Source organism: Orbicella franksi, chromosome 7 (assembly GCF_964199315.1).
Source record: "Orbicella franksi chromosome 7, jaOrbFran1.1, whole genome shotgun sequence".
In the NCBI taxonomy this organism is placed as follows: Eukaryota; Metazoa; Cnidaria; class Anthozoa; order Scleractinia; family Merulinidae; genus Orbicella; species Orbicella franksi.
Window position 1 is genome coordinate 6400201 of NC_138151.1, and position 14154 is coordinate 6414354.

Sequence of the window (14154 nt, forward strand, 5' to 3'; positions counted from 1 at the left end):
CTGGACTTACTGACACGTTATAAGATACATATGCGACATATAATTAGTATGAAATAAATTCAAACTTGTTTTGTCCTAACGTTGAGATTTTGGATTTTTAAAGCATTGAAGTCTGCAAGTCATAATGAAGAGATAAGACATGACGTGGGTGCAATTGGAATTTCATTTCCTACTTTCTTTTTTACTCAAAATGCACCTTCCCGTCTTCGGTTTCACGATGATATGAAACAGGAGTCCCTTTGGGCTTTTTTAGCCTTGGTTTCGTTGGGGGCCCCAGTCGTAGCGATGAAGATTTCGGAGGTAGTGATGGTGGTGATAGCGTTGAAAACCTCGGAGGTACTGGTGGTGGTGATGGTGATATATTCTCTTCAAAGTCTTCACGATTCTGCAGCTGTTCCCATCCCTTTTGGGCTGTCAATCTTAACTTTGGGTCTTTTTTTCCAACACGATGCCATGACATGTTGCCAATTTCTCCATGGATGTTGCGTGCCTTCAATGTGAGTGGGTCGAAGGTCTTGTTTCACCACGTCTTCCCAGACCTTGTATTCTTGTCTGCTGTCAATGGCGGCTCCAAACGCAATCTCACCGTACCACAGCTCCCAAAGCACATACCCAAAACTGTACATATCGGCCTTGCTGTTGTAGATTCGACCCTCGAAGACTTCAGGGGCTAAGTATATCGAGGTGCCGCAAATCGTACCAGTTATTTCGTTTTCATGCTTGGCTACTCCCACATCTGCAACTTTGACCCTTCCGTCGGGTGCCAGCTACACAAAGTAAATATCTATCTATCTATCTATCTATCTATCTATCTATCTATCTATCTATCTATCTATCTATCTATCTATCTATCTATCTATCTATCTATCTATCTATCTATCTATCTATCTATCTATCTATCTATCTATCTATCTGTCTGTCTGTTTGTCTGTCTGTCTATCTATATATCAGTAGAAGGTACATTTTAGAAATCACACGATTGATGCAGTATTAAGTTCAAGTTAAAGTTTCAGGTCTAATCTCCTTCCCAACCTGTTTGTCAATGTCTGTAAGTATCAGAGTTTGTTAAAGCCGATAAATCAATCAGAGAAAAGGAACGCGGCTTGCATTGGCCCCAAGGAAGACACACTGATGTGATGCATTGCGTTTGTTGTCATGCCAAAACTCTTGATGTCATCATTTTTGGTAGCAGGAAGGAGCTGGTAAAAAGCTTAGGGGTTGATTTCGCTTGTTATATACTCTGAGTGTTAGTAGTGTAATCTTTTTTCGCAACTGCTAAATTAGAGAACCAATCCAAATGGTTAGAAGTGGTTGTGGAAATCATTATTTCAACAACTTACCAAAATGTGAAAAGTGAATTAATCACGATCAGCATGACACGAGCGTGAGAGAAAGAAAAAATCTGAGTTCCCGACAGGAACTAACTACCCTAGGTGCCAGAAGTTTTTCTTGCGCGGTTTCCGGTGTCGGTCATGTCTCTAATTGTGACCCGCACGAAAAACTTCTGGAGCAGAGCGCGATTTCTTTGACAGTACCGAGCCAATAACAAGCCAGTTTCAATCTGTTAGTTCAGGATCTGGACTAGAGAGCTGATTGGCTCCTAACGACCTCCCAAGGGTTTTCTAATCTAACAAACACGGTGATTCGTTTCTAAGAATAGGGAACGTTAGCCTGTGAAATGTCGCTTGGTGGCGTGATGATCGTGGATGTCGGATTTTGAGTGTGATGTTTGTTCGCGCGCTGTAAGATTTGTGAAAGATCAAGATCTGGTCAAAGCCACAACAAAAATACCTCAAAATCTTAGACGGTGTTGACAACTTTTAAAACGCCGAGCAAAGGGATAGAATTGCGAATTTTAGTCGCAGCAAGGATGATTTGGCGGTTTTGCCAACGGGATTCGGGAAATCGTTGTTAGTTCAGTTAATTCCTGGATTCTGTGTTGAACTACAGAATGCTCCAGACGCCCGGTGTACCAGGCGAGCTGGAACATCGTTTTGAACGCGTATTTCCACCGTTTGTAGTGTCTCCAACAGATAAAATTCTTTTTGTAATATTCTCAGTTTAAATTTGCGACTTCTTTGACAGTCGCTTCGAACTTCTCGATCCGTCGGTAGCACGTCTTACATAGAATACGCGGCCTGTCATATCGCGCGAATGTGTCTTCACGTGCGAATGTCTTTACGTACCAGTCCATGAGATCACAGTGGGAGATGCTCGTTGTGATTGCTTTAAATGTAATCCAATAAAATTCATCAAAGTTCAACGAGGACGGTAAATGAAACCGCTCTGTACCAGAGGTTTTTTTCGCGGCTTGGCCGCTTGTGCCGGCGGCCTTCGGCCTCCGAAGCGAAGCGAAGTATTTCCATCCGCCGCGCGCGAGAAAAAACCTCTGGTACCCAGTGTAGGAACTTACCAGAATATTATCCAATTTTAAGTCTCGGTGAGCAAATCGTCCACAATGAATGTATCGCAAGGCATCCAAGATATTTAGAGCCCAGCCCAACACCTTCTCCATGACTGCTTCCTTTGGCAATCGTGCAGGAACTTCCTCTGGATGAGACATCACGTGATAACTGAGGGAACAGCTGCATAGCTCCAGGATGATCATTACTGCTGTTCCATTTCGACCATGCTGAAGATTGGTTCCATAAAACTTCACAATGTTAGGATGACTCAGTTGTCTGAGGAAAATCATTCAAATAAACATATAGCTCAGCAAAAAGAGAAGTTACAGCAATAAACCTGGAGTTGTACCTCGTCCATTTCTTAAAATTTGATTTAACCCACTCACTCCTAAGAGTGCCATGTGGCACAAAATACCATTACATGGTCAATATTTGGTCAATTTTATCAAATTTGAACAGCAAAAAGGTATGTCATTTAAAACCATAAAATCATACCTCCCTCCTATATGAAACTTGAGTAACCACCCCTAAAAATTATGCAACTTTTTCCTCTTAGACTTTTAAGGTCAATTTGATATCTGACAATAACCCATACATTAAGAGCTGCACAATAAGCTATAGTTAGGGGGTATACCTCAACTACACAAGGAGTGAGATATTTTTTAAACTTTTTCGTTTTTCGTTTTGAATGCTCTTCAGTTCAAACTGAGGCTTCCTCTATGGCTGTTAGTGTGATTTATGGTATCCCACAAATAGTATCTTTCAAACGGTATATTATGTGTGGTCCTTGGGTCTATAGTTACTGGTTTACAAAATAAGTGGTTTTTCCATGGGAGTGAAAGGGTTAAGACGTTACGTGCATATAACCTATGCCGTACACGTAACATGAAACTAAATTATAAAATCCTGTATTTTCCATACATATACGAAAATACCTCGACGTCTCCAATGGCCTGCTGATCAGGCCAGGATGGAAGATATTTCATTGTAACAGCAATGAAAACAACAAGAATTAGCAGAACGAGTTTAAAAAAAAAAACTGCAGTGCTCTGTCAACGGCCTTATACACTTTCAATGTAACCCCTTTCCCCTACCCTTTGGTTAAGGGTGGGTTAAGGGATTTGCTGCTTCAAAAAGGATCTAATGCCCACCTATTCGGGGAAATCTCAGTCTGTCAAATGCCTCCCCCCCCCCCCAATCTTTTGGTTTTTGCTGGAAAACTGTATTATACTTGATTCTCAACAGGGAAATGCTATGATATTTATAAGTAGGTCGTGAAGACGAGCAGCTGAAGGGCAAGGTCATCTTCCCATTGCTGAACAAACTGTTGTGTTCTCTCCGAAATCTACTTTAGTGCTTCACTTTTTGTCTCCTGCCATGTCGCCGAGGTTGCTGGTACTTTATCCTCAGACCAATCGCAAAACTTTTGATAGTTTCCTCTGATTTGAAGTGCGCGGCTAATTTTGCTATGATGTCTTGAATTTTTTGTGACTGATGCTGACTCAGTTCACTAAATCTACGTTCCTGAGAGCTTTTTAGTTCCTGCATACGCCTCATCACTCTTTTGATCCTTTTCTCTATTTCTTGATGTGGCGTTTCTGCTGACTTCAGTGATATTCTGATCTGACGGGAGACGTGCGCGAGGAGATCCTCAAGCTTTCTGTTGGATATTCACGTTAAAACATGACATTTAAAACCAACTCGTTTGAATTTACTTACAACTTTTCTTGTCATATGAGTGAGTAGAGGCACATTTTTAAAGATTAATTGTTGCTGTAGAGGAAGAAAGACAACTTTCGTTGATTCAACGATGAAAAGTAGCTCCAGTTCACTGGGCGGCTTGCAGCTAGTTCTACTGCACTCCCCCGGGGGGCAGGGGTACTCCCAGAAAAGTTAGGTGGGGGTGTGCGGCCCGCTTCCCAAAAGCCTTACACTATTTATGACCAAAATCCGCGATTTTTGCCACCCTATTTATGACCTAGCCAAAAATTTGATACCCTATTTATGACCATTGAAAAAGTAGCTTCTGCTAAGAAACATACCCAATTCAAGACTAGAGTGCTAAAACCATACCGTATTTAATAACGAAATGGCCAAAATTGATACCCTATTTATGACCAAAACGGAAAAACCCAACCTTTGGGGCTGCGTATTCCTATATAGCCCATATAAGAGAGTACCCACCCCGTCCCCCCCCCCCCCCCCACTTTGGGCTACAGTCTGTCTGTATATAGTTCTTTTCTAGTTTTCTCGCATCGGCTAGTCTCACTCAAGTTTACTTGAGGTAAGTATCACTTTGGCTTTGCATGCGGTTAGTTTCACTCCAGTTTGCTTACGACTACTCGGTTCCACTCTAGTTTGGTAAGCTTTCACTCTGGTTTTACTTACGGTTCGTTCCCCTCTGGATTGGTAGCCGTAAGTTCCACTCCGTCGTACCTGCGACTAGTTCTACTGCTGGGGACTTCTTTTTTAAAAAAGAAAGCACTTCCAACACTCTCTGTTGAACTTAACTTTATGCATAAAAATTAACAACAAAACGTTTTTACATCTGCAGTTTAAAGCCAGAACAACCAAAGCTACAACAAGGCCATGTCCATCAACTATCGTGTTACACTTCCTGGCGAATCGTGATCATCTCTAAATACGGTTTACATTAACATATTTTCCTTCGCATTGTTAGATCTTTACGAAATTATGACTCTGACTACAATTTTACACTGTTCCAGTTAGATCTGGTTAAACTAAAACTAAATCAGGAATATAAAAATTATAATTATAAACAACATGTTTCTAGCATCAAAACTAAACTTAACAATAAACTTACATAGAGAGTTGATTGTCGTTGAACAACTAGATAAACATTACATTTGGAGAACAAGGGACGGACTTAAGGTATCGCCTTTTCCCTGAATTACAGGAGTACGTGTTCCAAGAGTGATCGTCTCAATTACAAATTCAGAGAGCAAGATAAAGAACTATAGTTGTTCACGCTAAAAAGGTGTTAAACAGCTCTGTAATTAAGGTCAAGGAAAAAGTTCCCTTATCGTAATTTCGGCATAAAATAATACCATAAAAAGTCAACCTAAACGACCTAAAATACAAGGAAAGTTAATTTCCAGGAAATTCTTGTGTAATAATCCAACTAAGTACAAGGTAATCATTCTTTTAATGCGAGATCAAATAACTGTTATTTTTATAAGGTAATTATATGTAAACATTCTTTAGTAAAACAATATTTACCACAGAAACAGGACATCTGCTCTAGGCCGAATTCACGATAAGAGAAAGTATATGTTGATCAGTACTTATAACAACTCAGCGTAAGTGTTCTACAAGTTAAGTAAAACCATCTTTTAATGCTAGGAGAAAATAACAATTGATCTGCGCTATTAGAGGAGATCTTAATATTCCCGAATACATATGTTAAATTTATAATATGATCCTTTTTATTCCACCACCAAAACAAGTAAATTATAATGTTTTTAGTCTCCAAATCACTATACGCGAATACATCCTTCTTAATACATTTTTTATCATTGACAATACTAACTCAGCTGGCTTGCGCTTTGTTCTACTCTAGTTTACTTATGATTAGTTCCCCTCTGGGTTATTTATGGTTAGCTTTTATATTTCAGTCATAATATTAAAACAGTGCTTTATCTAGAAACCAGTATTTTTAAAGTTTCTCAGCGAATAAGTGAATTTGGAGTATACACTCGAGGAACGAATATGCTATCATTTAATTCTACATGACATATTTAGCGCTTGCATGGAAGGTTATTGCTTTTGGCTCTCCCCAAAGACTGTTGGATTTATGAAGGCTTTACAAACTAGGAAATTAAAGTTCCCTAATTAGATCAATCAAACTTTTCGCTGAGAGAACTGCACCCACAATCTTCACTCCCAGAGCCCATCCCCCTGTGGAAAGCGTTGCAGTGACATTGAGAGATACTTGGACAAAAGTAATCAGTCTATCCCACTTGCCCATCCCGAAGAACACACTCTCAAAGATCGTCCACAGGAGTCCAGTTGCCTGGAGGTCCATGATTAGTTTCAATATGGATAGAGCCATTTCGCATGGATTATCTTTTCGCCATGCATTTTTAAAAGCCACAATAAACGTCTTTATCGCCATCCTGGCCACTGGATTCATCCAAAGAAATTTACCGGCTTCTTGTATTATGCGTGACTTGACTTTGCTGCTCACAGGTATTTTAATGCCCATTACGTCCGAGACAAAGAAAACAACATTAACGATGATTCTAGCATATTTCCAGGTCAGCGAGTCCATAATCTAGGAAGAATAGATTAACAGAAATTAGCCGTGAAAGTGCGTTTCTAATGATGATAAATCTTGTCTAAAATAATAGGTTTGAAAAAGCTCTTCTAATTACCAATTTGCACTCTATCTACCTACAATACCCACCTACCTACCCACCCATTGATCCATCAGCCAGCCAGCCAGCCAGCCAGCCAGCCAGCCAGCTATCTTAAGCTTATCAAACTCAGTCAATGTAAAGCGTCTCTAGGCAAACAGAAACTTGTCATTTTCATTTGAATAATCCCCAAGAAGTGCCCGGCCAAAGTAGTGTTTAGATCGCCCGTGATGGGTTAACTTCCTCAGGTAGTTTTCAAGACACTCAAAATTCACTTGCTGCTTAAACCTCATTCGACAACAAGGAAGCTGTAACGTGTTTGCGAATATGGACTAGATAAAGAACGGTATAAACATTTAATTATTGATCCCTGTTCTAGAGTTAAGTCGTCAAAAATGTCTATTTTTGATAAATTTTGTGTTCATGGCGTTTGTTTTAGCGATGTTTTAAATACTAAGGTGTATTCACCTGTTTGTTTATCAAGCTAGAAGATTCTACCACTAATATTTAAATAGTTCACCATTAGGCCAATGTAGATTTCCGAGAAATGAAACAAAGAAATAAAATGCTCTGCACAAATTCGCCTAACTTGTCCATGTGTTCACCAAATAAAACGCTAGATTGGGACTTATAACCTTTAGGAGTGCTACTGTATCAAATAATATGAGTCACAGCAGGACCTCGCAGTTCGTTTCAACATCATCGGAAAGAAACTTTGATCTGCATAATTAAATCACAATTATCTAAGTTTCTTGGAAACCCAAGGATCAATACAGCATTAGACTAAGTTTATCAACGTGAAATATAACATGACAAAAATAAGGGTGGCAAGAGCAACATTGATTTATTTATACCACTGGTTTTTAGTTGGGATTTCCAAGAAGTCATGTGGCTACACAGCATGTTTGAAAATAAATTCGAAAAACCTAGTCCTACATGTCGCAATGGCGAAGGCTTCGCACCGTTATTTATCATAGAACTGAACATTGTTCTGCGGTTAAACAGGCTCTCATCAGTGGCTCTTCTCAGCATAAGAAGCAGGCGAACGTGTAACATACGGAAATTTTCGTCAGGCTTCGCCGTATTCAGACGTATTTAGCCTTATTCAGCCGCATTTTTTGTAAACTTCTACTTTCGTATTTATAGAGTTTGGCAAGCCTTAAATGGGCTGCCAGGATAAATTCGCGTTACATAAATATTATGAACTACTGGGAAATAAATCGCCCACACGTAAAACCGCAGCAGCCTGCTTAGAACACCAAAATTTTCCCTCGGAACAATGTGAACACTTAATGCCGACTGCCATAAGGACACGACATGCGACCGACAACAGTCTGCTGGCCGTGTTCTCACAAAAACTGTCGATAGACTGGTGGTTTTTAATATTTTCTGACGTACTCAGCCACTAAAATTATTGCTCAGATAGACTAAAATTAGTTTTTCACCCTGCTTTCATGATTGACTTCTTCACGAGCTTCTCAAACTTCATTCGACAACAAGAGGAAACAGGTGCACGACAACGGACTAGATAAAGAGTGGTCATATAAACCACCAAATACTGATCCCCGCTCATGAGACGTTGTTGCATCGGGTGCTAACAACAATTGAAAGTAATTCTGATTACAGATTAATACTCACAAATGTTTTACTTTTCTTGATAGAGCACAAGGCTTGACGACAGTGTCTGCAATGGTGAGCGATGGAACAAGGCTATATTTGACTTGTTTATCCGTCTTGCAACTCAAAACACTTTTGGATTGGACGATTGGAGGGTCAAAACACACTAAATCCCTGGGGCGAGCTAAGCCCACTAACTTCCTTGAAAAACAACAATTTGAACTTTAGACTCGTACGTGATCAGGTCGTGGACTTTGAAACCTCGCAAATTTCACAGGGAGCCCTCACATCTGATCAGCTGAATAAAGATTTACTTACCATACTAGTGTGAAATCGATTAGCGTGAGGGATCTGGAACGAGTTGCGAGGGGTCTGAGAACGACAAATTTTCGAAATCGTTCGGATATGTAATTTCAGAGTGGAAAAACGTATTAAGCATGCGTGAGTTTTGACTGTGCGCCAGGAATTCTCGTTTCCAGAAACCGCGCAACAAGAATCGCGACCTCTGGGAAGATTCGATCTTCTGAGCTCGCGCAGAGTAATCGTTTCGTATTCTCAGTCAATCAGATTTGTCAGACTTGACTCTGTGAACCGCGGACTTCTGGTGTTGGACCTTCCCAGAGGTCGAGATTGTTGGAGCTGACCAAAAAGGAGCGCGGCCTCTGGGGACGAGAACGTGCGGCAGGCTCCAAGTTTGAAAAAATGGCGGAAATTTCGTCGATCGTGTTAATAAAAAAAGTTACGAACTTTATACATTTTCTCAATATTCCCGATAGGCAGCAACATTTTAAAATCACTAATGGAAACCAGGTGTATTGTTTTCGTGGGGAATCAATTTTTTTTCAGACAAAATTAACCTAAAGACGGTTTCCGAACCCTTTCTTTTCTCGCAGAATACAAGAAATTTCCTTGCGAAGACACATTTTATCCACAACTCTTTACATAGTAGAAGTAGCTTCTTCTAAGAAACATACTGAATTCAAGACTAGGGGGCTAAACCATACCCTATTTAAGACCGAAATGGCCAAAATCAATACCCCGTTTTTACCAAAACAGCTGAAAAACCCTACCCTTTGAGGCCGCACATACCTATATAGCCCATATAAGGAAGTAGTACCCCCACGCCCGGGCTGCAGTCTGACAGTATATAGTTCCTCTCTGGTTTTCTTGCGCCGGCTAGTTTCAGTCAAGTTTACTTCAGATAAGTAGCACTTTGGTTTTGCATGCGGTTAGTTTCACTCCAGTTTGCTTACGACTACTCGGTTCCACTCTAGTTCGGTAAGCTTTTACTCTGGTTTTACTTACGGTTCGTTCCAATCTAGATTGGTAGCCGTAAGTTCCACTTCGTCGTACCTGCGACTAGTTCTACTGCTGGAGGCTTGTTTAAGAAGAAAGCATTTCCAACACTCTCTGTTGAACTTAACTTTATGCATAAAAAGTAACAATAAAACGTTTTTACATCTGCAGTTTAAAGCTACAACAAGGCCATGTCCATCAACCATCGTGCATGTTACACGTCCTGGCGAATCGTGATCATCTCTAAATATGGTTTACATTAACATATTTTCCTTCGCATTGTTGGCTCTTTACGAAATTATGACTCTGACTACAATTTTACACTGTTCCAGTTAGATCTGGTTAAACTAAAACTAAATCAGGAATATAAAAATTATAATTATAAACAACATGTTTCTAGCATCAAAACTAAACTTAACAATAAACTTACATAGAGAGTTGATTGTCGTTGAACAACTAGATAAACATTACATTTGGAGAACAAGGGCCGGACTTTAGGTACCGCCTTTTCCCTGAATTACAGGAGTACGTGTTCCAAGAGTGATTGTCTCAATTACAAATTCAGGGAGTAAGATAAAGAACTATAGTTGTTCACGCTGAAAAGGTGTTAAACAGCTCTGTAATTAAGGTCAAGGAAAAAGTTCCCTTATCGTAAATTCGGCATAAAATAATACCCTAAAAAGTCAACTTAAACGACCTAAAATACAAGGAAAGTTAATTTCCAGGAAATTCTTGCGTAATCATCCAACCAAGTAAAAAGGTAATCATTCTTTTAATACGAGAACAAATAACTGTTATTTTTATAAGGTAACTAACTACATGCAAACATTCTTTAGTAAAACAATATTTACCACAGAAACAGGACATCTGCTCTAGGCCGAATTCACGATACGAGAAAGTATATGTTGATCAGTACTTATAACAACTCAGCGTAAGTATTCAACAAGTTAATTAAAACCATCTTTCACACTAGGAGAAAATACCAAATTAGTTTTGCACCCTGATTTCATGATAAACTTCTTCACGAGCTTCTCCAACTATTCCACAACAAGAGGAAACGGGTGCAAGACAACGGACTAGCTTTAAAAGCATGGTCGTATAAGCCACCAAATACTGATATCCGCTCATGAGACGTTGTTGCATCGAGTGCTAACAACAATTGAAAGTAAATTGAGTTACAAATTAATACTCACCAATGTTTTACTTTTCCTGATAAAACACAAGGTTTCACAACACCGCCTGTAATGGTGAGCGATGGAGCAAAGCTATATTGGACTTGTTTTATCTTCCAACTCAAATACATTTTTCGATTGGTGGAGAACGTGTCACGTGCTATGGGTCAGAACACACTAAATCCCTGGGGCGATCTAAGCCCACTGACTCCCTTGAAAAGCCACAATTTGAACATTAGAATCGCTCGTGATCAGGTCCGTGGACCTTGAAACCTCGCAAATTTCACGGGGAACCCTCACATCTGATAAGCAGAATAAAGATTTACTTATCTTACTAGTGTCGTCTGTTGTCGATGGCGGCCATTTTGAAAACGATTAGCGTGAGAGATCTGGAACGAGTTGCGAGGGGTCTGACAACGACAAGTTGCCGAAACCGTTCGGATATGTAATTTTAGAGTGGAAAAACGTATTAAGCATGCTCAAGTTTTGACTGTGCGCTAGGCATTCTCGTTCCCAGAGGCCGCGCTCCTTCTGTCAACACCAAGAAACGCGACCTCTGGGAAGGTCCGATTTTCTGAGCGCGCGCTTAGTAATCGTTTGGTTTTCTCAGCCCGTCAGATTTGTCAAACTTGACTCTGTGCATGCGCAGAGTGACGGGAAGTCAGTGAATCGCGGACTTCCTGTGTTAGACCTTCCCAGAGGTCGCGATTGTTGGAGCTGACCAAAAAGGAGCGCTGCCACTGGGGACGAGAATGTGCGCCAGGCTCCAAGTTTGAAAAAATGGCGGGAATTTTGTCGATCGTGTTAATAAAAAAAGTTACGAACTTATACATTTTTCCAATATTCCTGATAGGCAGCAACATTTTAAAATCACTAATAGAAACCTGGTGTATTGTTTTCGTGGGGAATCAATTATTTTCAGACAAAATTAACCTAAAGACGGTTTCCGAACCCTTTCTTTTCTCGTAGAAAACAAGAAATTTCGTTGCGAAGACACATTTTATTTACAACCCTTTACATATTGCATCCATATAAGCAACCCACTGAATATATCAACAAGAGAACCTCTCAGCAGGCGGGGGAGCCTTGTTTTCTTAACGGTAAAATTCCGAATAAAATTCGTGCTTGCCCAAGTATAAATAACTCAACCGAGCGACATCCTCACGATCGCGCACCTTATAATATCACAGCCTCCGCCGCTCTTTCCAACTATTGCGAACCGATCTTGCGAACCATTGCAGCTTGCATTATTACCTGAGCCCGCAAGTAAGGCTAGGGATGCGCAGAAAGCTGCGCAGTACGCTTTCCCGCTCTAAAATATGTAACAACACTTTCATCACGGGGGGCTGGAAGCCCTTCTCATAATGTAGCGCGTCAAAGTTCGCTCGAGTTTTCACAGATATAAACAAAACCTTTCCTTAATCAGGTTCACTCGCCGGTTTTTTCACGTGGTTGCTACTTCGATTTGATTCAATGTTGTGACCTCAAGCTTGGGTGTATCTTCTGTTTATGCGTAAAGGAAAATGTAAAGTAAGATTTTAATGTTTGTAAATGTTTATTTCAATCGTTTATCCTTGTGAAAGTTCTGAATTTCTGTCCGTATGCAAAATGGCTGACATCCAGAAAAATGCCCGGCATATGAATTATAACCGAGTGTCAACTTATACCTTGTGTGATTTGCTGACAGATTTGTGGGATTTGCTGACAGATTCTGTAAATAGAAGATAATAAAGTCGATTGATCTCAAATTAACTTCACTGTTTGGTATGTAAAAAAACAAGCACTGAGTAGAGTGTCTTCTCACTGAGTTCCTTTCTCCAATTTGAAATGAAGAAGAAATTAGTCGGGCGAAATTATACTTTGGGCCTTATTACATGAGTTTTAAAGTTAGCCTTTGACATAATAGCGGAGCTCCGGCGGCCCGAAGGGCCGTCAAGCGAAGCGACCTACACATATAGGAAAGAAAAGAAAACCCATGAATTGATTTTCTCATGGTTATCATGACTAGCGGTATTGCTCATGGGCGCATACGCACGACGAACGGCGATGGCGACAGAGTCGCGCAAGATGACGGCCATACTCCAGCTAACGGTTGACAGCCGTGAGACATGTACCGGCTCGGTTTGTAACGTCGCTCTTTGAGATTTGACATCCATGTTATGGTCAATTGACACCTACCAAAACAAGGTATCCACTGACCGTATCACGTGGCCATATCGCGGGCTAAAGTTTAGAGCTCATCGAGGTCACGTGTTTTTTGATGTTGACCGCTGATCAAGTGCTGGTTTTCGATTAATTCGCGGGCTCATGTCAGGTCAACTTGTTGTAAACAGGGTCAGGTTGTTCGGAAATCGATTAACGCTAACCCAGGATTATAAAAGTTGACCGAAGTATAATTTTTTCTTGTATACAAATGTTTTTTACTGCTTTTGTTTTGTGTATTCTGAGGACCATTGGATTACTCAAACTCAAAACAGAAGGCCAAACAACATTAACGGAAAACCTCAGCGTAAATTTGCAAACTCAACTCAAAATTCTCGCTTATCCTGGGTTATCTTAATCGGGCTTTTAACAACCGGGCTTTGAACAATCCGCTATTAGGCTTGGCTAAATCTATATATTATTGCTGAAACCAACTTGACGGTTTCAATTAGACAGCTGTAAACCAGGCACACGCTATAGCTTGGTTTGAAAGGAGACACCATTTAGCGCTTGCCTGGTTGATTCGCTTTGGCCCCCAAAAAATCTATTTGGGCCAAGATAAATTTCCAAATTCCTGAGTGACAGTAAAATAAAAAAAAAAAACAAACAAAAAAAAAAACAAAAAAAAACAAAAGATATTTTGCATTTCCGGAATCCCGCCCCATAGTTTGGGCCAATTCCAGATCCCAAGCATATCCTTTCAGACCTAGCCAATTGTAACAAAAGGCAATTATCTCTACTGACCACGTGAAGGTAAAAACTCTGCCTACGAGCCAAGTGGCTTATCAGGCTGGAGCTTATCCCGCTTCACCTAATGCAAGGACTTTTTAGCAAAACATTTAGCAAAAGATCCCTTGACCTGTCCGACAGCCCTCTCGCCGCAATCTTAATGTCACGCAACGCAAGAACTTGGAAATTCAAACGTGCACTATTACAAAACAATGAGCCCTGTCGAGCTACAACTTTTTAAAACGTCAAGTTCTTATCTAGGGGATTAGGTAATTTTTAATTTTGGACAGTCGCAACGCCACATGGAAACTGGCAAGTGAAGGTCTGTGTACGGCATTACTTCAGAATCAACGCACC

General features: G+C 40.3%; 1 protein-coding gene across 1 annotated transcript in view; it reads right to left on the minus strand.

The window, feature by feature from the left end:
• The window catches only part of LOC145491805 (uncharacterized), a 130616-nt gene that overhangs the window by 2386 nt on the left and 114076 nt on the right, over positions 1-14154 (minus strand). The window contains exon 8 of the mRNA XM_081471074.1: positions 1-767. This exon is cut by the window's left edge and continues 2386 nt beyond it. Within this exon, the coding sequence (XP_081327200.1) occupies positions 378-767 (390 nt within the window). The 3' untranslated portion in view covers positions 1-377. The remainder of the gene's footprint in view (positions 768-14154) is intronic.